Source organism: Cervus canadensis, chromosome X (genome assembly GCF_019320065.1).
Source record: "Cervus canadensis isolate Bull #8, Minnesota chromosome X, ASM1932006v1, whole genome shotgun sequence".
Taxonomy (NCBI): domain Eukaryota; kingdom Metazoa; phylum Chordata; class Mammalia; order Artiodactyla; family Cervidae; genus Cervus; species Cervus canadensis.
The window spans coordinates 99,630,114-99,656,288 of record NC_057419.1 but is presented as its reverse complement, the minus strand read 5'-3'; the positions used below and the strand labels follow the sequence as shown (position 1 = coordinate 99,656,288).

The 26,175-nt window shown below is 36.7% G+C and overlaps 2 protein-coding genes across 8 annotated transcripts in view; both read right to left on the bottom strand.

Moving 5' to 3' along the window:
* LOC122435863 (probable ATP-dependent RNA helicase DDX4) overlaps positions 1-26,175 on the bottom strand; it is a 57,337-nt gene that overhangs the window by 30,201 nt on the left and 961 nt on the right. For 4 of the 7 annotated variants that reach the window (XM_043459951.1, XM_043459953.1, XM_043459956.1 and 1 more), the window contains exons 2-5: positions 21,229-21,306; positions 18,281-18,358; positions 16,341-16,391; positions 12,808-12,867 (exon numbers count right to left, since the gene is read on the bottom strand). In XM_043459951.1, the coding sequence (XP_043315886.1) occupies positions 12,808-12,867; positions 16,341-16,391; positions 18,281-18,358; positions 21,229-21,304 (265 nt within the window). In that variant the 5' untranslated portion in view covers positions 21,305-21,306. Of the gene's footprint in view, positions 1-12,807; positions 12,868-16,340; positions 16,392-18,280; positions 18,359-21,228; positions 21,307-26,175 lie in introns of those variants that run through there. The other 3 variants (XM_043459954.1, XM_043459955.1, XM_043459957.1) reach the window with 3 other exon arrangements.
* The window catches only part of LOC122435672 (E3 ubiquitin-protein ligase SMURF1-like), a 3,720-nt gene continuing 1,229 nt past the window's right edge, over positions 23,685-26,175 (bottom strand). Inside the window, exon 3 of the mRNA XM_043459809.1 lies at positions 23,685-23,688. Within this exon, the coding sequence (XP_043315744.1) occupies positions 23,685-23,688 (4 nt within the window). The remainder of the gene's footprint in view (positions 23,689-26,175) is intronic.

Below are 26,175 nucleotides of genomic sequence, written 5' to 3'. Positions count from 1 at the left end.
TATCTTCAATATCTTTTTTCTGATTGCACTGGCCTTCCACACAATATTAGGTAGCAACGGAAGTGGTGGAGTAGCAGGCAATGATGATGCCCCTCCTGGACTCCTTCATTGGGCCAGTGCACTGTCGCCAGCCCCAGTATGCAACCGGATCATATGTGCATACTCATTTTGAAGAACTGCCCTGGACCAATGGGAGTGCCTCCATGGGATGCCATGGGAAGGGGTGCCCACCCCATGGAGCAGCCCACAGCCATGTAACCCCATACATTTTTATATGTTCTGTTTTCATAGTCATTCCATTCTAAATATTTCATCATTTCCACATAAATTGCTATTCATAAACTGAGAAATGCAGTTCCCAAAGCACAAGGGTCAGGCATCTGTTATTGATTTCTACTTTTAATGTATTTTAACAAGTACAATATGCACCTTAATAATTACAATATGGTCTACGATATAAATTTTATGATATATCTTGGGCCTTTCCTTTAGCCTTAATAGATTTTCAAATTGTGTATATTTCCTATATGCTGGAAAAGGATTTGTAATGTGGGAATATATCACTTCAAACACAACTATTAAATCAGGCTTAATAACTGATATTCAAATCTTATATTCAAATCTTCTGTAATCTTACTCATTTCTGCTCTATCAGTTTTTGAAAAATTAAATAGTTTAAAATCCTAATGGTGATTAACTGTTTAACTAGGGTTTGCACATTTTTCCTTATTTCAATTTTTGCCCTGTATATTTTAAGACTATGTTGTTAGATTCAAAGCATGTTCAGAACTCTGTCTGCCTTAAGAGTCTATTTTGTCTATTTCTACATCAGCTTTGTTTAATAGTGTACTGATATTTTTTCTCTTTATTCTCAACTCTGCATTGAAATGCTTACATAAAATTACTGATACATGTATTTTTACTCCTATCATCTTATTTCGTGTTTTCTCTTCACTGATTTCTTTCAATGCTTCCTGTTTTCCTTTCTGGCCTTCTATTAAATATCCCCTAAGGCTGTATTCTATTTAATGATCTTACTGACATCCTTCAATGTCACCATGGATACTGAAGCTATTATTAAAATTATTTTCAACCTAATCTCCTTCCTACAAAGTCCTCTCCTCTTTCTACTCTATTTCTTCCACTAGTAAGTTACTTATTTTATTCTTTTTCTGATTACCCCAACTTTTACCATATTTAAGAAATCTTTAATTTCAATCTATTCTCGTTTTTACTAATAAGAACTGACAAAGAACTGTCTTTTCACTTGTTAGAATTTTAGTTCTTTTTATTTCTAAATAACCCTAAATTAATCATCATTATTACTAGCTCATGCAGTCAATATGCTTTCAATTATACCAATATGCTTACGAATTTTGAAATTTTATTTATTTATTTTGGCTCATCATTGCTTCCTACTTTCTTCCAAAGCTCAGTTTCCTTTTTACTAATATGATTTAATAGTTCTTTCCTCAATCCCCTAGAAGTATTAAACATCAACTTTACCCAAAATATTATTTCTAACACCCAAATTATCTGAAAACAGCAACTTGGGTTCAGAGTTATTCTCCCTTAGTATTCTGAATTCTACCTTACACTGACCTCTGCCATTACTGAAAAAAATTTATGCTGTTGACCTACTGTTCTTTTATCAGTTCAGTACAGTCTCTCAGTCGTGTCTGACTCTTTGCGACCCGATGGACTGCAGCACACCAGGCTTCCCTGTCCATCACCAACTCCTGAAGCTTACTCAGACTCATGTCTGTCGAGTCGGGTGACACCATCCAAACATCTCATCTTCTGTCGTCCCCTTCTCCTCCCACCTTCAATCTTTCCCAGCATCAGGGTCTCTTCCAATGAGTCAGTTCTTCACATCAGGTGGCCAAAGTATCGAAGCTTCAGTTTCAGCATCAGTCCTTCCAATGAATATTTAGGACTGATTTCCTTTAGGATTGACTGGTTTGATCTCCTTGTAGTCCAAGGGACTTTCAAGAGTCGTCTCCAACACCACAGTTCAAAAGCATCAATTCTTCTGAGCTCACTTTTCTTTAATAGTCCAACTCTCACATCCATACATGACTCCTGGAAAAACTGTAACTCTGACTAGGAGGACTTTTGTTGGCAAAGTAATGTCTCTGCTTTTTAATATGCTGTCTGGGTCATAGTTTTTCTTCCAAGGAGCAACCGTCTTTTAATTTCATGGCTGCAGTCACTATCTGCAGTGATTCCAGAACCCAAGAAAATAAAGTCTGCCACTGTTTTCCCCATCTATTTGCCATGAAGTGATGGGACCAGATGCCATGATCTTAGTTTTCTGAATGTTGAGCTTGAAGTCAACTCTTTCACTCTCCTCTTTCACTTTCATCAAGAGGCTATTTAGATCCTCTTCACTTTCTGCCATAAGGGTGGCGTCATCTGCGTATCTGAGGTTATTGATATTTCTACCAGAAATCTTGATTCCAGCTTACACTTCATCCAGCCCGGCATTTCCCATGATGTACTCTGCCTATTAGTTAAATAAGGAGGGTGACAATATACAGCTTTGAAGTACTCCTTTCCCAATTTGGAACCAGTCCGTTGTTCCACGTCTGGTTCTAACTGTTGCTTCTTGACCTGCAAACAGATTTCTCAGGAGGCAGGTAAGATGGTCTGGTATTCCCAGCTCTTTAAGAATTTTCCACAATTTGTTGAGATCCACACAGTCAAGGGCTTTGGATTTCCTTTGTGGCTCAGCTGGTAAAGAATCTGCCTTCAATGAAGGGGACCTGCATTCAATCCCTGGGTTGGGAAGATCCCCTGGAGCAGGGAAAGGCTACCCACTCCAGGATTCTTCCCTGGATAGGTGGATCTGTTTCCTCTGGTGAGTTTTCAAAAATTTTTTTAATCTCTATAGTATTTTTTAAGGGTGTAAATTTGCTTTTATTTACCTTGCTCGACTCTTATACCTCATTCACTCTGGAAAAGTCTCATCTATTATCTCTGAACAGTCTCCTCTCCTTCTGTTCCTATTCTCTCCTCTGGACATATTTAACTATATGCCAGAATAACAGAGCTTCTTAATCTGTTTTTCATATCTATTAACAGTTTTCATGCTTTACATTTCCGAATTTAGAGAACTTCTACAAATCTACCTTTGGATTCATTTGTTCTATTCATCTGTGTTTAATCTTATTAAATTCAATATGCTTTTAACCACTGAAATCTTTTCTATAAATTCAGTTGCATTCCTTTCCAAATCTACCTTCACCAGTGGACCATCAACAACATAATGCATCAGTACCTCTGGTAGCTATAGCTTAATGATTCTACACACAAATGTCACTTTTCATAATATGACATCAATATTCTTTTAAAGGTAACCTAAGTCCTTCCCATGAACTATATCCTGCATTTTGTAAGGGAGAACTGACAGTTTTGAGCAGCTCTTAAAGATGTCTGGTAACAATCTTTAGAAAAGAATGAATTTATAAATCAATTAGACTTTGATAAAAGAACAGGAAAATTTTTGTCATTTTTTGAAAAATTACTTATCAGTTTAGTGATGTTACTGAAGCTTCAATATACAAAACTTAACTGTATTTCTTTATACTAACAAACAAAATAAAATTACTAAACAATCTGTATCACTAATATCAGTAAAAATAGCAAAGTAAAGGTCTCCACATGCTGGTACACTAAAGAACAAAATAAATTGTCCAATTAATACTTTCCAAACTGAAAATTAATCTAGGACTTGCATCAACTCAAGCAACATTAACAAAATAAAAAACAACATTAAATGCACTAGTCATAGCAAACACCATCTTCCAACATCACAAGAGATGACTCAACACATGGACATCACTAGATAGTCAACACCGAAACCAGATTGATATTATTCTTTTTAGCCAAAGATGGAGAAGCTCTATACAGTCAACAAAAACAAGACTGGGAGCTGACTGTGGCTCAGATTGAACTCTTTACTGCAAAATTCAGACTTAAATGGAGGAGAGTAGAGAAAACTCCTAAGTCATTCAGTATAACCTAAATCAAATCCCTTACCATTATACAGTGGAAGTGACAAATAGATTCAAGGGATTAGATCTGACAGACAGAGTGCCTGAAGAACTATGGACAAGGTTCATGACATTGTACAGGAGGAAGTGATCAAAACCACCCCTGAGAAAAAGAAATGCAAAAAGGCAAAATGGTTGTCTGAGGAGTCCTTGCAAATAGCTGAGAAAAGAAGTGAAAGGAAACCGAGAAAAGGAAAGATATACCCATCTGAATGCAGAGTTCCAAAGAACAGCGTGGAGAGATAAGAAAGACTTCCTAAGTGAATAATGGAAAGAAACAGAGGAAAACAACAGAATGGGAAAAACTAGAGACCTCTTCAAGAAAATGAGAGAAACCAAGGGAACATTTCATGCAAAGATGGGCACAATAAAGGACAGAAATGATATAGACCTAACAGACGCAGAAGACATTAAGAAGAGGTGGCATGAATACACAGAAGAACACAAAAAACCTCCTAATGACCCGGATAACCACAATGGTGTCATCACTCACCTAGAGCCAGACATCCTGGAATGTGAAGTCAAGTGGGCCTTAGGAAGCATCACTACAAACAAAGCTAGTGGAGGTGACAGGATTCCAGCTGAGCTATTTCAAATCCTAAAGGATGATGCTGTGAAAGTGCTGCACTCAACACGCCAGCAAATTTGGAAAACTCAGCAGTGGCCACAGGATTGGAAAAGGTCAGTTTTCATTCCAATCCCAAAGAAGGGCAATGCCAAAGAATGTTCAAACTACCATACAATTGCACTAATTTCACGTGCTAGCTAGGTCATGACCAAAATCCTCCAAGCTGGGTTTCAACAATACATCAACCAAGAACCTCCAGATGTTCAAGCTGGACTTAGAAAAGGCAGGGGAACCAGAGGTCAAATTGCCAACAGCTGGTAGATCACAGAAAAAGCAAAAGAATTTCAGAAAAAACATCTACTTCTGCTTCACTGATTACACCAAAGCCTTTGACTGTGTGGATCAGAGCAAACTGTGTAAAATTCTTAAAAGAGACGGGAATACCAGACCATCTTACCTGCCTCCTGAGAAACCTACATGCTGGTCAAGAAGCAACAGTTAGAACTGGCCATGGAACAACAGACTGGTTCAAAACTGGAAAAGGAGTGCATCAGGATGTATATTGTTACCCTGGTTATTTAACTAATGCCATGTTGGTTGACTCATATGCTGGAATCAAGATTGCCGGGAGAAATATCAATAACCTCAGATATGCAGATGACACCACCCTTATGGCAGAAAGCCAAGAGGAACTAAAGAGCCTCTTGATAAAGGTGAAAAAAGGAGAGTAAAAAAGCTGCTTAAAACTCAACATTCAGAAAACGAAAATCATGGCATCCGGTACCATAATTTCATGACAAATAGATGGGGAAACAATGGAAACAGTGAGAAACTTTATTTGGGGGGGTTCTAGAATCACCACAGATGGTGACTGCATCCATGAAATTAAAAGACGCTTGCTCCTTGGAAAAAAAGCTATGAGCAACCCAGACAGTGTATTAAAAAGCAGACACATCACTTTGCCGACAAAGGTCCGTCTAGTCAAAGCTATGGTTTTTCCAGTAGTTATATACAGATGTGAGAGTTGGACCAGAAAGAAGGCTGAGCACTGAAGAACTGATGATTTTGAACTGTGGTGCTGGTGAAGACTCTTGACAGTCCCTTGGACTACAAGGAGATCAAACCAGTCGATCCTAAAGGAAATCAATCCTGAATATTCATTGGAAGGACTGATGTTGAAGCTGAATCTCCAAAACTCTGGCCACTTGATGGGAAGAGCTGACTCATTGGAAAAGACCATGATGCTGGGAAAGATTGAGGGCAGAAGGAGAAGGGGACGACAGAGGATGAGATGGTTGGATGGTATCACCGACTCAATGGACATGAGATTGAGCAAGCTCCTAGAGATGGTAAACTACAGGGAAGCCTGGCATCCTGCACTCCTTGGGATCACAAAGAGTCAGGCACAACTGACCAACTGAACAACAACAACAAAACAGTAATGTTTATTAAAAACAAAATGTTAATTAAAAATAGAAAATATTTCTTAAAATAGGCTGATTCTAAGAGCTGTGATTTTTATGGCATATTTTAACTTATCCCAGTCAATTCCCTGACAATTCCTCTTCTAAACATATACCCAAAAAATGCAAGAACAGTGACTCAAACAGATAATTGTTTATGAATATTCAGAGAAGCATTATACACAACAGACAAAAGTAGTTAGAAACCCAAGGGTACATCAACTTTTGAATGGATTTTTATTTATATATATATTTTTTCATTTAATTTTATTAGTTGGAGCCTAATTACTTTACAATATTGTAATGGTTTTTGCCATATTTTGACAGGAAACAGCCATGGAGTTACATGTGTTCCCCATCCTGAATCCCCCTCCCGCCTCCCTCCCCATCATATCCCTCTGGGTCATGCCAGTGCACCATCCCCAAGCACTTGTCTCATGCATCCCACCTGGACTGACGATCTGTTTCACACTTGATAATATACATGTTTTGATGCTGTTCTCTCAGATCATCCCACCCTCGCCTTCTCCTATAGAGTCCAAAAGTCTGTTCTATACATCTGTGTCTCTTTTTCCGTCTTGCGGTTATCGTTACCATCATTCTAAATTCCAAATATATGCGTTAATATACTGTATTGGTGTTTATCTTTCTGGCTTACTTCACTCTGTATAATGGGCTCCAGTTTCATCCATCTCATTAGAACTGATTCAAATGTATTCTTTTTAATGGCTGATTAATATTCCATTATGTATATGTACCATAGCTTCCTTATCCATCCATCTGCTGATGGGCATCTAGGTTGCTTCCATGTCCTTGCTATTATAGATAGTGCTGTGATGAACACTGGGGTACACGTGCTTCTTTCAGATCTGGTTTCCTCGGTGTGTATGCCCAGGAATGGGATTGCTGGGCCATATGGCAGGTCTATTTCCAGTTTTTTAAGGAATCTCCACACTGTTCTCCATAGTGGCTGTACTAGTTTGCATTCCCACCAACAGTGTAAGAGGGTTCCCTTTTCTCCACACCCTCTCCAGCATTTATTGCTTGTAGACTTTTGGATAGCAGCCATCCTGACTGGCGTGTAATGGTACCTCATTGTGGTTTTGATTTGCATTTCTCTGATAATGAGTTATGTTGAGCATCTTTTCACGTGTTTGTTAGCCATCTGGATGTCTTCTTCGGGGAAATGTCTGTTTAGTTCTTTGGCCCAGGTTTTGATTGGGTCGTTTATTTTTCTGGAATTGAGCTGCAGGAGTTGCTTGTATATTTTTGAGATTAATCCTTTGTCTGTTGCTTCGTTTGCTCTTATTTTCTCCCATTCTGAAGTCTGTCTTTTCACCTTGCATACAGTTTCCTTCGTTGTGCAAAAGCTTTTAAGTTTCATTAGGTCCAATTTGTTAATTTTTGCTGTTATTTCCAATATTCTGGGAGGTGGGTCACAGAGGATCCTGCTATGATTTAAGTCAGATAGTGTTTTGCCCATGTTCTCCTCTAGGAGTTTTCTATTTTCTGGTCTTATAGTTATATCTTTAATCCATTTTGAGTTTATTTTTGTGTATGGTGTTAGAAAGTGTTCTGGTTTCATTCTTTTACAAGTGGTTGACCAGTTTACCCAGCACCACTTGTTAAAGAGACTGTCTTTTTTCCATTGTATATCCTTGCCTCCTTTGTCGAAGATAAGGTGTCCATAGGTACGTGGATTTTTCTCTGGGCTTTCTATTCTGTTCCATTGGTCTATATTTCTGTCTTTGCACCAGTACCATACTGTCTTGATGACTGTGGCTTTGTAGTACAGTCTGAAGTCAGGCAGGGTGATTCTTCCAGTTCCATTCTTATTTCTCAAGATTGCTTTGGCTATTCAAGGTTTTTTTGTATTTCCATACAAATTGTGAAATTATTTGTCCTAGTTCTGTAAAGAATACCGTTGGTAGCTTGATAGGGATTGCACTGAATCTATAGATTGCTTTGGGTGGTACACTCATTTTCACAATATTGATTTTTCCAATCCATGAACACATATTTCTCCATCTATTTGTGTCCTCTTTGATTTCTTTCACCAGTGTTTTATAGTTTCCTATGTATAGGTCTTTTGTTTCTTTAGGTAGATATACTCCTAAGTATTTTATTCTTTTTGTTGCAATGGTGAGTGGTTTTGTTTCCTTAATTTCTCTTTCTGTTTTCTCATTCTTAGTGTATAGAAATGCAAGGGATTTCTGTGTGCTAATTTCATATCCTGAAACTTTACTATATTCATTGATTAGCTCTAGTAATTTTCTGGTAGAGTCTTTAGGGTTTTCTATGTAGAGGATTGTGTCATCTGCAAACAGTGATAATTTTATTTCTTCAATTGCTATCTGGATTCCTTTTATTTCTTTTTCTGCTCTGATTGCTGTGGCCAAAATTTCCAAAACTATCTTGAATATTAGTGGTGAGAGTGGGCACGCTTTTCTTCTTCCTGGCTTCAGGGGAAATGCTTTCAATTTTTCACTTGAATGGATTTTTTTTTCACTTGTTTTTATTACTTGGATGCTAATTACTTTACAATATTGTAGTGGTTTCTGCCATACATTGACATGAATCAGCCATGGATTTACACGTGTTCCCCATGCTGAATCCCCCTCCCACCTTCCTCCCCATCCCATCCCTCTGGGTTATCCCAGTGCACCAGCCCCGAGCACGTGTCTCATGCATCCCACCTTAACTGACAATCTGTTTCACACCTGATAATATACATGTTTTGATGCTGTTCTCTCAGATCATCCCACCCTCGCCTTCTCCCATAGAGTCCAAAAGTATGTTCTGTACATCTGTGTCTCTTTTCTGTCTTGCATATAGGGTTATTACCATCTTTCTAATTTCCATATATATGCATTAGTATACTGTATTGGTGTTTATCTTTCTGGCTTACTTCAGTCTGTATAATGGGCTCTGGTTTCATCCATCTCATTAGAACTGATTCAAATGTATTCTTTTTAATGGCTGAGTCCTATTCCATGGTGTATATGTACCATAGCTTCCTTATCCATTCGTCTGCTGATGGGCATCTAGGTTGCTTCCATGTCCTGGCAATTATAAACAGTGCTGCGATGAACACTGGGGTAAACATGCTTCTTTCAGATCTGGTTTCCTCAGTGTGTATGCCCAGGAGTGGGATTGCTGGGGCATATGGCAGGTCTATTTCCAGTTTTTAAGGAATCTCCACACTGTTCTCCATAGTGGCTGTACTAGTTTGCATTCCCACCAACAGTGTATGAGGATTCCCGTTTCTCCAACCCTCTCCAGCATTCACTGCTTGAAGACTTTTGGACAGCAGCCATTCTGACTGGCGTGTAATGATACCTCACTGTGGTTTTGATTTGCATTTCTTTGATAATGAGTGATGTTGAGCATGTTTTCATGTGTTTTTTAGCCATCTCTATGTCTTCTTTGGAGAAATGTCTGTCTGGATCTTTGGCCCAGTTTTTGATTGGGTCATTTATTTTTCTGGAATTGAGCTGCAGGAGTTGCTTGTATATTTTTGAGATTAATCCTGTGTCTGTTTCTTTGTTTTTTTTAAGAGTACACATACAATGGAATAATACTGTTGCTGCTGTTAAGTCACTAAATCATGTCTGACTCTTCTGCAACCCCATGGTCTGTAGCCCACCAGGCTACCCTATTCATGGGATTACCAATGCAGGAATACTGGAGTGGGTTGCCATTTCCTCCTCCAGGAGATCCTTCTGACCCAGGGACCCAAACTTCATCTCCTGCATTACCAGGAGGGTTCTCTACCACCGAGCCAGCCACCAGGGAAGCCCACAATGGAATAGTATGCCATGAAAAGGAATGAAGTTCTGATACATGCAACCACATAACACTGAAAATGCTGAGACTAAGTGAATGAAGCCAAACACAAAACAGCAAGACTGAGAGGAAGAGGTATGGGGAGTTACTGCTACATGGATATAAGCTCTGCTTGTGTGATGAAGAAGTTTTAGAAATACACAGGGGTGATAACAGAACAACACTGCACAAATACTCAATGCCACTGAATTATACATACATAGCTGAAATGACAAACTTTATGCTAAGTTATTTTACCATAATAAAAACAGAAAAAATTTGAAATTTAATGAAAAATATTAATCTACACATCGAAGAGGGCTTCCCTGGTGGCTCAGCAATAAAGAACCGAGGAGACGCAGGTTCCATCCCTGGGTCTGGAAGATTCCCTAGAGGAGAGCATGGCAACCCACTCCAGTATTCTTGCTGGCAAAATTCCCATGGATAAAGGAGAATGCCGCGCCACAGTCCATAAGGTCACAAAGAGTCAGACACGACTGAAGCAACAAACATCTAAGAAGCTTAATAAACTGCGAGTTGGATATATTTCAAGAGCTCCAGACCTATACATGTCAATGTAAAACATGAACAAATGGTACAGGGACAACTGGTCACACGCCAAAGAATTAAGTTGGACCCTTATTCCACACCATATACAAAAATGAACTCAAAGACCTTAAATGTAAGAGCAGTGTGAAAACTATAAAATTCTTAGAAGGAAAGAAGTGAAAACCTGCATGACCTACGAACAGGCAAGGGTTTTCTACATGATATCAAGAGAAAAAGCGACAAAAACAAAAATACTGGATTGCATCAAAATTTAAAACTTTGTGCTTCAAAGGATACCATCAAGAAAGTTTAAAAAACAACCACTGAAAGGGAGAAAATATTTGCAAATCATGTTTCTGTTAGCCCTTGTATCAAGAATACATAAAGAATTCTTAAAACAAAAAGATAAATAACCCTGATTTTTTTTAAATGGGCAAAGGATATGAATTACATTTCTTCAAAGAATATATACCAATGACCAATATACACAGGGAGAGCTGCTCAACATCACAGTCACCAGGAAATGCAGATCAAAATCACAATGATACAAGGATATGTTGTGCAATTCAGGGGATACAGCCAACGTTTCATAACAACTATAAATGGAGTATAACCTTTAAAAGTATGAATCACTATGTTTTGATACCTGTAATTTACATAATATTATACATCAACTATATGTCAATCATAAAAATCATGAGATACCACTTTTTATCCATTACAATGACTACAGTCAAAAAGACAAACACTAGCAAGCGTCACCAAAAGAAATGTACTTGAATGTTCAGAGAAGCAGTTTCAGAATAGTCCAAAACTCTTCATATTTACAAAATCAAACTACCCATCATTAGCAGGAGAACAAAAGAACACTATACAGCAATAATGATCTTCAACTGCAACCAACAATAAGACAGTCTCACAACTACATTAAGAGGAAGACAGATACAAAAAGATTACATACTATGTGATTCTATTTATATTAAGTACAAAATTTTTAAAAATTTATGCTGCTACAAGTCAGAATAGAGATTAACTAGAAGGGCAGTGCTAGTGACTAAAAATGAGCATGAAAGGGGTTTTTGAGGACCTAGTAACTTCTACTCCTGATCTGGGTGCTTGGGAACACACAGAACCCAGGTGTTTTCAGTTACTGAAAAATCACTGAGCTGCATACATTTATGACATATGCACCTACCTGTTCCTGTGTGACATCATACTTCAACATAAACTTAGATACGGTTCTATTTACACACACCTCTGTATTTACTGAGTGACCACCGTGTCACACACAAATTTTCTACCTTCAAATGTGTACATCTAAAGAAAATAGCAATCAGGGACACCCTACTAGTCAACCTACACTAGTCAATAAGCCAGGATCAAGCACAAAGGGCTACAACTGGCTTTTCACTGCTTCACTTAAATATGAATTAAAATGATTTAAAGAAAACGAAATAGTAAGAAAGCCAGGCACTGTTCTGCAGAAAATAAAACATTTTAAATAAGAGCTATGTTTTAGGAACATTTGTGTCAAAACTGCTTGTTAAAGGGGGAAGGAGAGCAATGCTAAAAGAGGAGTCTGTTTCTTAGCTAAATGTCTGCCCCATCACTGCAGGAGCCCCTGCAATTGCCATTAAAGACTCAACTTAGGAGATAAATAAGCCATCCCTCATTCACCACCAAATTCCTACCCCCCTCACAACTCAACCAAGGCTACAGTGAAATCCACAGCAAGTCTCAGCTTCACTAGGAAGGCCTGCTAGTCAATGGTCTAGTCAATCAGCCAATCATCTAATAGGCAAGGGAAAAGGACCTCCCCAAGTTGCAGCAAAAACTAAAGTTCTATCATAAATATATTTGCACACTTATAGCAATTTTATAAGTTCACTGTGGTTTTTCGTGGGTATTGTTGCTAGTTTAACATGTCTGCCTATAGATAATCCAGAACTGAGCACGATAATTTTTATACCATCTCACCTCAAGTAGAGGCAGGATTAGCAAGTATGGTAATTAATCTACAATTTCTCCCTTCCCCCATATCTCCAGTGTTCCTACCCAGAGACAAAGACATCCCAGGTTATCTATATCGTGACTGACCAAGATTCACACAGTCCCGCCTGTTGTACTTCATAGAACACTCTAGAGGTCTTAGGAAAAGACAAATCCAGTGACAGAAGGAGAGACACCTACTGAATATTAACTCAAATATTAACAGCATAAAGGATATGCCAAAGTATTTTTCTTGAAAGGTTTTCACCACCAGAATTTTTCTTTCAGCTCTTCCAAAATCAATTTTTCAGTTTAACTTCTGTCTTAAGTACAAGTTGTTCCAAAACATGGTCCTTACCGCCTCTCTTGGAAAACACTCTGTTCCGTGTTTGATTATCTTCACAGTCATTACTAGACTCTTGAATAAAAATTTAACATGTGAATAGCATCTAAGTAATCACTGCAGTATTTATATTATTGTAGTATCTAAATAGTATTGTCAAGAGAAATTACCAAGAAAAAATAAATATATTCATAAGTTAGCATGTGAACAAAATTTTAAATTTTAAAATAACAACAAAATACAAACACATTATTCAGTCAGTTCTTTTTAAAACTCACCTAATATACTTAAATACTAAATGTTTAGCATGTATCTGTCATGTTCTAAGCACAACCAAAAAATACAAATTTCATAAATGTCATGAAACAGTTTCAGAAATATCTGAACATCTGAGTAGTCAATCGGATCTCAGAAATGCATAACTATTATATTTTTAATGTCATCATTATTTCTGTAAATTGCCTTTCTTAATAAACCTGAGACATTAGTGTTTTTTTAATATATGCAAAGTTTCCCCCATCCATCCTAATGGAAGCATTTGGGGATATCCTGGCTTTCTGTTCTTAGTAACATTATTAAGTAACATTATCAGAGTTTCTGCATAGTAGTATGAGGATCACTACACTGAAGGATGACTAAAAATTATCAGGAAAGTTGGTTAAAAATAAATTATCAGAACCCACCCTAGAGATATTTATTTTGAATGTGCAGAGTGACATCAAGGAATGAACAATTTTTCTAAATTAAAAAATTATACATTATTGATATAACGTTCAGTAATACCTTTAAGCTTTCTAGAAGATCCCAATAAAGCCATATTTGGAAAATACCAAGATGGTTTCAAGGAATCTTTGTACATATCACCAACATTTGGTACCGGAGAACTTTAGATCCCAGTTAACGACATATGTGGCTAACCAGATAAAAAGCGATCAGTTGTTTATATACAAAAGTACTAATCTACTCAATTAATATTGATTTATAGTAAACAATGACCCACAGGTCTTGTTGCAGGCTCCTATTTGAGATGATATCAACAATTGACAATACTCCTGAACAGTCATTTAACATCAAGACAACCTTCTCAGAAGCAAGATTTCATACAAGGGAGTTGAAGAGGAAAGAATGAATTCTGGAAAGATTCTTAGAAAAATCTGGAATAATGGAATTATTAGTTGATGATATAATAATTCATCATCATCTGGAATAATGATGATGGTAGCTAACATTTATTGCCATATATCAAAGAAAACCTATGAATTAATTTGGGACCCGACAAGGAGAAAGACACCTCACATAACCTTTGGCCAACTGTTCTCCTAAAACAAACTTAGTTATTTTGACCACATTGGGAATTAAAATAGGCTAATGACATTAGGAGAAGTTGGGTGAGGAGTACAATTACATTAGAGGCAAGGTGAAGGAAATCTTCTGTACTATTTTTGAAACTTCTTGAGTCAAACGATTTCAAAATAAAAAGTTATTTAAAAACAAATTATCTCTGTAGAATTAAAAATAAAGCTAAGCACAAACAAAACTGAGATAATGAGCCCAAGATTAGTTATAATCTATTAATTATAGAAAACTAATGTAATAATAACACATAAAACTCAGTATCTGTCTGACACTCTTCTAAGTGAATTCTATTTTAACTTTTTAAATCTTCACAAAAACATTATGAGGTGGGTATTATCCTCAATTTATAAACAGAGAAAAAGAAATACAAAGTTAAACATGTTTTTTTAAGATAATACAACTGACAGGAAGAGAAGGATCTGGGTCTCAAACCCCAGGTGTCTGATTCCAAAATCTGAGCTCCTTCTTGCTATACTGTACCAGCTAAGGGACACAAGATACAGGAAAAATAACCACAAAATACACTATATATCTGTGTGCAGAGAAAAAAAGCTTCTATCATGATAGCAAACCCTGCTTTTTAAGTTATAAAGACTCCATAGATCAGTGGTTACCAAATCAAAGAGGCATCAGTCATCAGGGAGGCTTTTAAATACAGGATCCAGGGCCTCACTCAAACCTCCTCAATCAGGTTCTCTTGGGAAAGTATTATTAATTATTTAAGTCTATCTTCTGCTAACAATATCCTCACCATTTTCTGTATTCCTCCAAACCAGAGTGTCAGTACTTTTACATAAATGTCTTTGATTTCAGCAATGATCCAGTCTCAAATCCTTTTCCACTGGAAATACTTATTTGAGTCTGAATAAGGACCTACATGCCCCAAATTGTATTTATATATGAAAGTGAAATTTTGCTTCCTGACTTGCTCTACTATCCTCTTTTTCTTAAGGCAACACAGCATTCAAAAGTTGTCCTGCATAGATTAGTTAAGATAGATGACAACAGCCCAGATGAGGAAGGCTGAATTCTTGGTTAAGGCTCTGCCTATCCTACTTTGGTCACAAAGAGTCAGACACAACCGAGCGACTGAACTGAACTGAACTGATACTGCTTTGGGGCTTCTGTGGTGGCTCAACTGGTAAACAATTCGCCTGCAATGTGGGAGACCTGGGTTGGGAAGATCCTCTGGAGAAGGGAACGGCTAACCACTCCAGTATTCTGGCCAAGAGAAGTCACGGATGAAGCACAAGCTGGAATCAAGACAGCTGGGAGACACAGTATCAATAATATCAGATATGCAGATGATGCCACCCTTATGGCAGAAAGCCAAGAGGAACTAAAGAGCCTCTTGATAAAAGTGAAAGAGAGTGAAAAAGCTGGCTGAAAACTCAATATTCAAAAAACAAAGATCATGGTATCTGGTCCCATCACTTCATGGCAAACAGACAGGGAAACAATGGAAACAGTGGCTGACTTTATTTTCTTGGGCTCCAAAATCACTGCAGATGGTGACTGCAGCCATGAAATTAAAAGACGCTTGCTCCTTGGAAGAAAAGCTATGACCAACCTAGACAGCACATTAAAAAGCAGACACATTACCTTGCCAACAAAGGTCCATCTAGTCAAAGCAATGGTTTTTCCACTAGTCATGTATGAATGTGAGTTGGACCATAAGGAAAGCTGAGCGTCAAAGATGCTTTCAAACTGTGGTATTGGAGAAGACTCTTGAGTCCCTTGGACTGCAGGGAGACCAAACTAGTCAATCCTAAAGGAAATCAGTCCTGAATATTCATTGGAAGGACTGACGCTGAAGCTGAAGCTCCAATACTTTGGCCACCTGACGCCAAAGAATTGACTCATTAGAAAAGACCCTGATGCTGAGAAAGATTGAAGGCAGGAGGAGAAGGGGACGACAGAGGATGAGACGGTTGGATAGCATCACCGACTGGATGGAAATGAGTTTGAGCAAGTTCCGGGAGTTGGTGATGGACAGGAAAGCCCTGCGTGCTGCAGTTCATGGGGTCGCAAAGAGTCGGACACGACTGGGCGACTGAACTGACTGATAGGTGCCTTATAAAACCGTGTTTAAATAAATCAGAATTGGAACAGACCAAGATAATTTTATTTCCTCCTTAGCATGGATTCTAGACACTAAATTCTTAAGTCACTACGAAAAACAGTGAACTTACCTCTCCAGAAATCAGAGCTATCACCTTCTTCAAACTTGTTATTTGAAAAACCTACACGAAACATAAAATTAAATTTGTAAATTTCGGAAAACAACTACCTAAATCAAGTGACCAAAAACCAATTTCTTCTGCAGAAGAAAGAGAAACACCTTACAGGGACTGCTAGTTATGATGTCCCTTTAAAACTGTATAAATTACACACGACTATATATAAAAATAGTGAATTAGAATGCATATGCATTGTATGACAACTTCTGCCTTGTGTCACTTTATTAAGATTAAAATACCAGCCAATCTTATACTACCTGAAATGTTACATATTCCTCCATATGTACATGAGTGAAACATGGTATGTGTGTGTGTATCTCACTATAACCACTATGTACTTTCTATTCAAAATATCAAATTTTTAATTTTATAAATTATACTTTCATCTGATGGAGGACAACTAAATTACAATCCAATATCATATCATTTTTCCCTTCTCAGTATCAAGGAAATTCTACCAACCTCTGTTTATAAAATTTTAAAAACAATCTTTCACCAAACTCTGCTTTCAAGTTTCTCATTTAATAAGACCTTGTGTCTAGATCTATGCATCTCTGGAAAATATAGATGTGGCTCTAAAATTCACTTTAAAAGCATCTATCAGTAATATTTCATACATTTTTAATATATGAGTTTTAATAAAATGATCTTTTTGGTACCTGAGTAACTACAAGTTACTCAGATAATGTAACTTAAAATTAAATGTCAATATGCAATGACTCTCAATCATGATCTAATTCAAATAATAAAATATATTAAATTATGGCTTCAATAGTACAGAGACCAATCAATTACTGTTTGAGAGACATTAAGTTTATATGCAAAGTGTCTACATATCAAGTCATTTAATATCTCAGGCTCAACAAAATCTCATGTCCCAGCATTAAACTCCAGAGACATTTAATACACAATTAGCATATTAAAAAGTAAGTATCAGGCCACATATGGCCTCTATATATGAATGGATAACACTTTTTCCTTAAGCAGATATATAATTTCAAAATAAAGATAGTCCCTACAAAAACAGTATATATAACAAAACAGATTTTTTGGTTATTTTATTTATTTAAATACTTGCAAGTTTTGAAGTTGGTTCAGAAAAAGATTACACTCGACTACCCTCTACAATTGCCCCTTCCCCTCCATATACCTTTCCCAGAAAAGTCAAGTGCTGAGTCTCCAAAATGCTTGAGAAGTCTTCCATCTATGTACTATCGGTTTTGATCTCAAACTCTACATAAATTCTACTTTATAGTTTTTAAGTTTTTTTAGACACAAAACACAAAACACAAATTCAAAACTTCTACTGGTTCTTTTGGAGAAGGAAATGACAACCCATTCCAGTATTCTTGCCTGGAGAATCCCAGGGACAGAGGAGCCTGGCAGGCTACAGTCCACGGGGTCGCAAGAGTCAGACACAACTTGGACAGAGGAGCCTGGCAGGCTCCAGTCCACGGGGTCACAAGAGTCAGACACAGCTTAGCGACTAAACCACCACCACTGGTTCTTTGTTCAAGTAAAGATGGAAACTCAGATTCACCCCTGGAAGTTTAAGATAGATCTCTTGCTGCAGGAGCAGGGCAAGGAACTCGTGAGTACAGGAGAAAAGAGGTGGGGTTCACCTGTGGGGTAAATCAATTTGATGAGATGCTGCAACAAGTAGCATGGCTATTAAAAAGGAAAACAAGAAAACTAAGTAGAATAGCAAACACATCCAAAGCAGCATAAAGTGCTGCTCTGAACTATGATTAGGAAAGTGATAGCACTCCCTTGTGATCTCCATGAACTCTTGGGAAAGGCACACACTTCCTATGTATGTTATAAGGAAACAGAACTCAATGACTGTAAGGTATCACTTAAGTTTCCATTGAAAGACATCATAAGCAGATTACCTCTGTTTCCAAAACTCTTTCCAACTCCAAAACCACCCACTCTGGACGTATTTTCTCTTTTATTAGACTCACCAGGATCTGAAAAGGTTCAGATACAATTAAAACTTTTTAAAGTATAAAATCAAGTGTGTCATCAATAACTAGGAATTAAATGAATCTGTGTGGTAAGGGAACTTCCAAGGATGAGGAGAGAGTATTACAGGAACTTATGAAATTAAAATATACCTGCAACTTCTTTTTAAAAAAATTCTTACATTATACCAAAGTAAAAACGTAAATATACTACTGCTGAAATACAGCTCTCAACTACTTGCTATTCTACTAGAGAACTTTAACCAAGAAATTCAATTCTACAATTGAACTCTATTCAATTCAACTCTCATTTTCTATATATTGAAACCTCACCCTGACAGATCCAGCTATTTACATTATACCTCTATGTGAAAGTCACTGCTAATGAAAATTCTATACTCTTGTCCTATTTTTATTCATTATTTATTCATTTTTAAAAAATATTTATTATTTATTTGGCTGCACCAGGTCTTAGCTGCATCATGAGAACTCTTAGTTGCAGCATGTAGGATCTAGTTCCCTGACCAAGGATCAAAGCAGGGCCCCTGGTATTGGCTGCATAAGAGGCTTAAGTCACTGGACCATCAGGGAAGTCCCTATTCATTTTCCTAGTACTTAAATCACACTCAATCTACTTTTTAAAATTAGAGTTAAGATGGAGCTAATATAATAACGAAAAAATGCTAACAATACCACTTCCCTTTACCTCCCACTCCTCCATAGTATTTCCCCATATCAACCTTCTTAGTTTTATATTCCACTATACAACTCTGAACACCCAACATTTTAATTCATAAAACAACTTTCCATACTCCACGCTGTGAACTTCTAATATCTTCTATTTCCTACATGCTATTCCTTCAGCATGACATTCCTTGCTTTCCTATTTTTCCTAGCAAAATTCTTTTCACTCTTCAAAAGCCTGATTCAAAACCCACCTCTCCTGTGAAGTCCTCCTTCAGTCCTCTAACTGTAATCAATTCATCAATCACATTCCCACAGCATACTATGTGTATCTCTTTTTAAGCAATATTTCTTTCCATGTGCTTCTCTACCACGAAATTAAGAATTTTGAGGGCAGAGTTTCTATGGCAAGCAGCACAGTTATTTAAAACATAAACTTAAGCACCCCAAACATCACAAATAGCCACTTTAAACTCTCATTGGGATAATTATCATAATCTTGTGATTTTCACAAATTGTCTTCCCTACATCTATAATATCCTAATACAGAGGAGCTAAGAGATCTGTGAAACTCCTAATGCCACATGAAAAACTGTGTATATGCAACTATCAGCATTTTTATCAGATTCTAAAAAAGCATGTGATTTAGGAAGATAAGGCTTTTTAGGCCATATCTCACAGAAGATAAAAAGCCAACCAATATACATTTTAGGTAATTAAAAGTCAATTTTAAAACCATGTTACAAGATATATCCAAGTTGTGAGAAAAAATACCATAAAGATTGAAACAAACTAGAATGGTAAACTGAATCATTTGGGAAAGGTGTGGTTCTTCTATAAATTTCCAGGATTATATGCAGTATTAAAGAGTACTTTTTTTTTCTTAAATATTATCAGAGTATAGTTAATTTACAATTCTGTGTTAGTTTCAGGTATACAAAGTGATTCAGTTTACATATACATATATTCATTCTTTTTCAGATTTTGTCAAAGATAACTTTTAAAGTATCAATATTCACAGTTTTGATCAGAAATTTAATGTATTTAAATCTACAACATATTGAATTAACAATTCATAGTAAAATCTCAGTGATGGTTTCCTCATTTAAAAAGGCTCTAGTCAACAATGTTTAGAAGTCTGCATCAAAAAATATCATTCTAAATTAGGATTTTAAAATATATCCAAATATTAAGTAGCTCCCTGAGTGTCATATTAAGCTATTTGTTATTTCCTAGTAGTAGCAAACAGAATACACACTTGAATCTCTAAGCACAACTACATGGTCCAAAACATTACTGCCTCTCACTTAATATGCAGGCTTAAAGATAAAAAATAAATATATGCATCTTCAACAAATTTCATTAGTAGAAGAAACATGTCAAAACATAAAATTCACACTTATGTTAACTTTATCTTAAAAAATTAAGTTTTCTAAGTAGCAAATGAAATATCATATAACAACATTCAGTTTCCAATGAATAAAAATATATACAAATACCAAAGTTTTTCAAAAACTAACATTTAATAAATTCAAGAATAAGTGTCATGTATATTTAAAACTATTAACCCTAGCTTAGGGCCCCATAAGAGAAATTTATTTAAAAATCCATATGACCATTTGAGGTTCTAATAGTATTTTGTTGCACTATAATAAAATACAGTGCACAATATTTTCAGCAGTTTAATAACAAATCTAAAAATGGAAAGGAGGAAACTATTTTGCTGTGTCATTCTCTGTCACATCTAGTGCTGGTTGTTCTGAAAGTGACAATAAAAACTTTCAATTTTGGGAAAACAACCTCTTAAAACTAGTGAGCTAACAAAACTGTTTCACATACTGCCTTTTCTTGAGAAACATAAAACTTAAGAAAAAGGGCCTTCACACTCTAGTCTCTGGAGTTTCTCCCATTCCTCCCATGCCAATGGGAACAATAACCATCAACACATCAAGAAGCAGCTCTGGGAAGCAACTCTCTTTAACCAATCTACCCATCTAATCAATTCAACTATTTCCTACTATCTTAAAATGTAAAACAGTGAAAAGAATACTGGTATTAAAAAAAAAAATCATCATCCCAACCAAGTCTACACTAAGTTATATCGGATTTAACCTTGCACTAAACAGCCATAAAAGCCTCTATTCATTCCACTATTCACCTATTAAAACAGATGATTAAAGAAAGATACTTACCTCTGTTTCCCAAACTCCTCCCAGAGGCAAATCCACTTCTCATGAAATGATCTCTTCGAGACGATCCATCACCCATTTCTAAAGTAAATAACATTTGAAGCAAGTCAAAATAACAAAAAAGTATCCTGGTGGTAAGTAAGCTTTAAACCATCTAAATGTGCCATCCACACGGCATAGGAGGAATTTTACATAGCAGTAAGAAAGATGAGTAGCCTAGTAGAAAAATGGGCGATGAATAAGAATAGGTAGTCCTCCAAATGAAAAAAAAAAAAAAAAACAAACGCTGACTAACTCCCACTCATAATTAAAGACACTGAAAATCAAAAGAAGAATATAACTTTTCCCAACCATGACTGACTGGAAACAGTTTGCTAATATGAATCTAGTAGAAGACCTTAATGGGGCTTTCCTCATAGCTAAGTCGGTAAAGAATCTGCCTGTAATCCACAAGACCTAGGTTAGATCTTTGGGTTGGGAAGATCCTCTGAAGAAAGAAACAGCCACCTATTCCAGTATTCTTGCCTGGAGAATACCATGGACAGAAGAGCCTGGCAGGCCACAGCCCATGAGGTTGCAAGAGTTGGACATGACTCCGACATGACTTAGTGACTAAACTACCACCAGAAGACCAGACATTTCTCCAAAGAAGACATACAGGTGACCAACACACACATGAAAAGATGCTCAACATCACTAATTATTAGAGAAATGCTAATCAAAACTACAATGAGTTATCACCTCACACAAGTCAGGATGGCCAACATCAAAAAGTGTACAAACAACAAATGCTGGAGAGAGTGTGGAGAAAAGAGACCCTCTTCCACTGCTGGTGCGAAGGTAAATTGATACAGCCACTATGGAGAACAATACGGAGGTTCCTAAAAACTACTAAAAACAGAAGGACCCTATGACCCAGCAATCCCAACACTGGGCATATACCCAGAGAAAAACGTAATTCAAAATGACACATGTACTCCAATGTTCACTGCAGCACTATCTACAAAAGCCAGGACAGGGAAGCAAGCAAAATTTCCATCAACAGAGGAAATGAATAAAGAAGGTGTGGTACACACAGACAATGGAATATTCCTTGGCCATGAAAAGGAATTAAATTGGGTCACCTGTAGAGACATGGATATACCTAGAGACTGTCATACAGAATGAAGAAAGTCATAAAAACAAATATCATATATTAATGTATAAATGTGGAATCTAGAAAAATGGTACAGATGAACCTATCTGCAAAGCAGAAACAGAGACACAAACATAGAGAACAAATCTAAGAATATCAAGAGGCAGGGGCTTGGGGGAAGGATGAACTGCGAGACTGTGTTTCACGTATATACACTATTGATGCTATGTGCAAAATAGATAACTAATGAAAATCCTACTGTATAGCACAGGGAACTTTATTCATTGCTCGATGGAAGGAAATCTAAACAAGTGGAAATATATATATTACTGATTCACTTTGCTGTACAATAGAAGCTAACACAACATTGTAAAACAACTATATTCCAATAAATATTGTTTTAAATGCCAAGACTAGTCAAGGACGTAAGGAAATAAGCACGAATCAGATACAACATTGAAACTATAAACTAGATCCACCTTGATCCTAATTTTAAAGGAAAATACTTTTTGAAAATATACTAGTATACTTTTTCCTGTGGATATACTCACATGGTAACACAGATACACATAAAAATGTTTTGATAAGCACTGTCTATAACAGCCAAGAAAAACAGTCAAAGGAGAACAGACAAATTACAATCATCCACAGAACACTGTAAATATTCACAGAACTAAAAACATTAAACTGGTGACTTTCTTCAACAATAGAATGTTCATAAAAACTGACCACATGGAAGGCCAAAATGTAAATTCAACAATTTCAAAAATCAGTTATCACATACACAAAACTCTCTAATTGCAATGCAATCAAATTAAAAATTGCTAGAAGACAAATACTGTATATTTTTGCTTATAAGTGGAATCCAAAAAATAAAACAAGTCAACAAATACACAAAAACAGATAAGATGAACAGATATAGAAAACAAACTAGTGGTTTGCCACATGGGAGAAGGGTGAGGGAGGTATGAAATAGGTGAAGGGGAGGTAAGAGGTACAAACTACTAGTTATAAAATAAATAAGCTACAGGGATGCAATATACAGCACAAGGAATATAGTCAGTATGTTACACTAACTTTGTATGGTGTATAATCTATAAAAATAGCAAATCACTATTATACACTGACAACTAATGATCGAGTAACTCAATTATACAATTTTAAAATTCTCTTACATTTGGAAACACTTCTATCAAAACAGTTCAAAGGAAAAAAATTACAATGGAACTTTAGAAATACTTAGAATTGTATGATAAAATGACACATATCAGAAATTACATTTTTATACAATAAGAACTGAAAATTAATGAGGTAAACATCCATCTCACCTAGTAAGAACATTAGAAAAACAACAAATCACAGAAGAGTAAAGGAGAAAAATGGTGGTAAAAGCAGGCCTCCCTGGTGGCTCAGTGGTAAAGAACCCACCAATGAAGGAGACACAGGTTCAATCCGTAGTTCAGGAATGTCCCACATGCGATGGGACAACTAAGCCTGTGTGCCACAACTACTGAAGCAGTGCTCCAGAGCCCATGAGTTGCAACTACTGAAGCCCATGCAACCTAGAGTCCGTGGTCCACAACAAGAGAAACCAGTGGAATGAGAGGCCCATGCACTGCAACTAGAGAGTAGCCCCCACTCACCACAAGTGGAGAAGGCCTGTGCAGAGCAATTAAGACCCAGTACAGCCGTAAATAAATACAACTAAATAAATCTTTTAAAAATGTTAACAACAAAAAATAATGAAAGAGGAAACAAACATATAATAGTGGCTCAATAAAGCCAAAACTAAGTTCTTTAAGAAACCAATGACCCACTCCAGCACAAAGGACTCAAAGTGGGGAGATGGAAAAAGGTATTTCATGCAAATGAAAATGACAATAAAGTGGGGGATGCAACACTCCTATAAACAAAACAGACTTCCAAACAAAAGCCATAAAAAGGCTAAAGAAAGACACTATATAATGACAGAAGAATCAATACAAGAAGAGGATATTACTCTCAATGACACATACACTCTCAATATAGGAGCATATAAATTTATATAAATATTTTATATTAAAAATTATATTTAAATACTTAATTATATATAAATACAAAAACATATAAGTATATAAAATATCATATTCTTTGCAGAGAAAACATGGAGAACTCTATACAGTCAGCAAACACAAGACCGGGAGCTGACTGTGGCTCAGATCATAAACTCCTTATTGCAAATTCAGATTGAAACTGAACAAAGCAGGGAAAAATCACTACATCCTTCAGGTATGACCTAAATCAAATCCCTTACAATTATACAATGGAAGTGAGAACCAGATTCAAGAGATTAGATATGATAGAGTGCCTGAAGAACTATGGATGGAGGTTCATGACACAGTACAGAGGGCAGTGATCAAGACCATCCCCAAGAAAAAGAAATGCAAAAAGGCAAAATGGTTGTCTTAGGTGGCCTTACAAATAGCTGAGAAAAGAAGAGAAGTGAAAGGAAAAGGAGAAAAGGAAAGATATACCCATGTGAATGCAGAGTTCCAAAGAATAGCAAAGAGAGATAAGAAAACCTCCCTCAGTGATCAGTGCAAAGAAATAGAGCAAAACAATAGAGTGGGAAAGACTAGAGATCGCTTCAAGAAAATGAGTGATACTAAGGGAACATTTCATGCAAAGATGGGCACAATTAAGGACAGAAATGGTATGGACCTAACAGAAGCAGAAGATATTAAGAAGAGGTGGCAAATACACAGAACTATACAAAAACGATCTTCATGACCCAGATAACCATGATGGTGTGATCACTCACCTAGAGGCAGACATCCTGGAATGTGAAGTCAAATGGGCCTTATGAAGCACCACTATGAACAAAGCTAGTGGAGGAGATGGAATTCCAATTGAGCTATTTCAAATCCTAAAAGACGATGCTGTGGAAGTGCTGCACTCAACATGCCAGCAAATTTGGAAGACTCAGCCAGTGGCCACAGGACTGGAAGAGGTCAGTTTTCATTCCAATCCCAAAGAAAGGCAATGCCAAAGAATGTTCAAACTACCCCACAATTGCACTCATCTCACATGCTAGCAAAGTAACCTTCAAAATTCTCCAAGCATGCTTCAACAGTACATGAACTGTGAACTTACAGATGTTCAAGCTGGATTTAGAAAAGACAGAGGAATCAAAGATCAAATTGCCAATATTCACTGGATCACTGAAAAATCATGTATTCCAGAAAAACATCTACTTCTGCTTTATTGACTACACCAAAGCATTTGAGTGTGTAGATCTCAACAAACGATGGAGAATTGTTAATGAGATGGGAATACCAAACCACCTGACAGGTCTCCTGAGAAATCTGTATGCAGGTCAAGAACCAACAGTTAGAACTGGACATGGAACAAAAGACCGGTTCCAAATAGGAAAAGGAGTGTGTCAAGCCTGTATATTGTCACCCTGCTTGTTTAACTTATATGCAGACTACATCATGCAAAATGCTGGGCTGGAGGAATCACAAGCTAGAATTAAGATTTCCAGGAGATATATCAATAATCTCAGCTATGCAGATGACACCATATTTGTGGCAGGAAGCAAAGAAGAACTAAAGAGACTCTTGATGAGGGTCAAAGAGGACAGTGAAAAAGTGGTCTTAAAATTCAACATTCAGAAAATGAAGATCATTGCATCCAGTCCCACCACTTCATGGCAAATAGATGGGGAAATAATGGAAACACTGAGAGACTTATTTGGGGGGGCTCCAAAATCACGGCGGATGGTGACTGCAGCCATGAAATTAAAAGACTCTTACTCCTTGGAAGAAAAGACATGA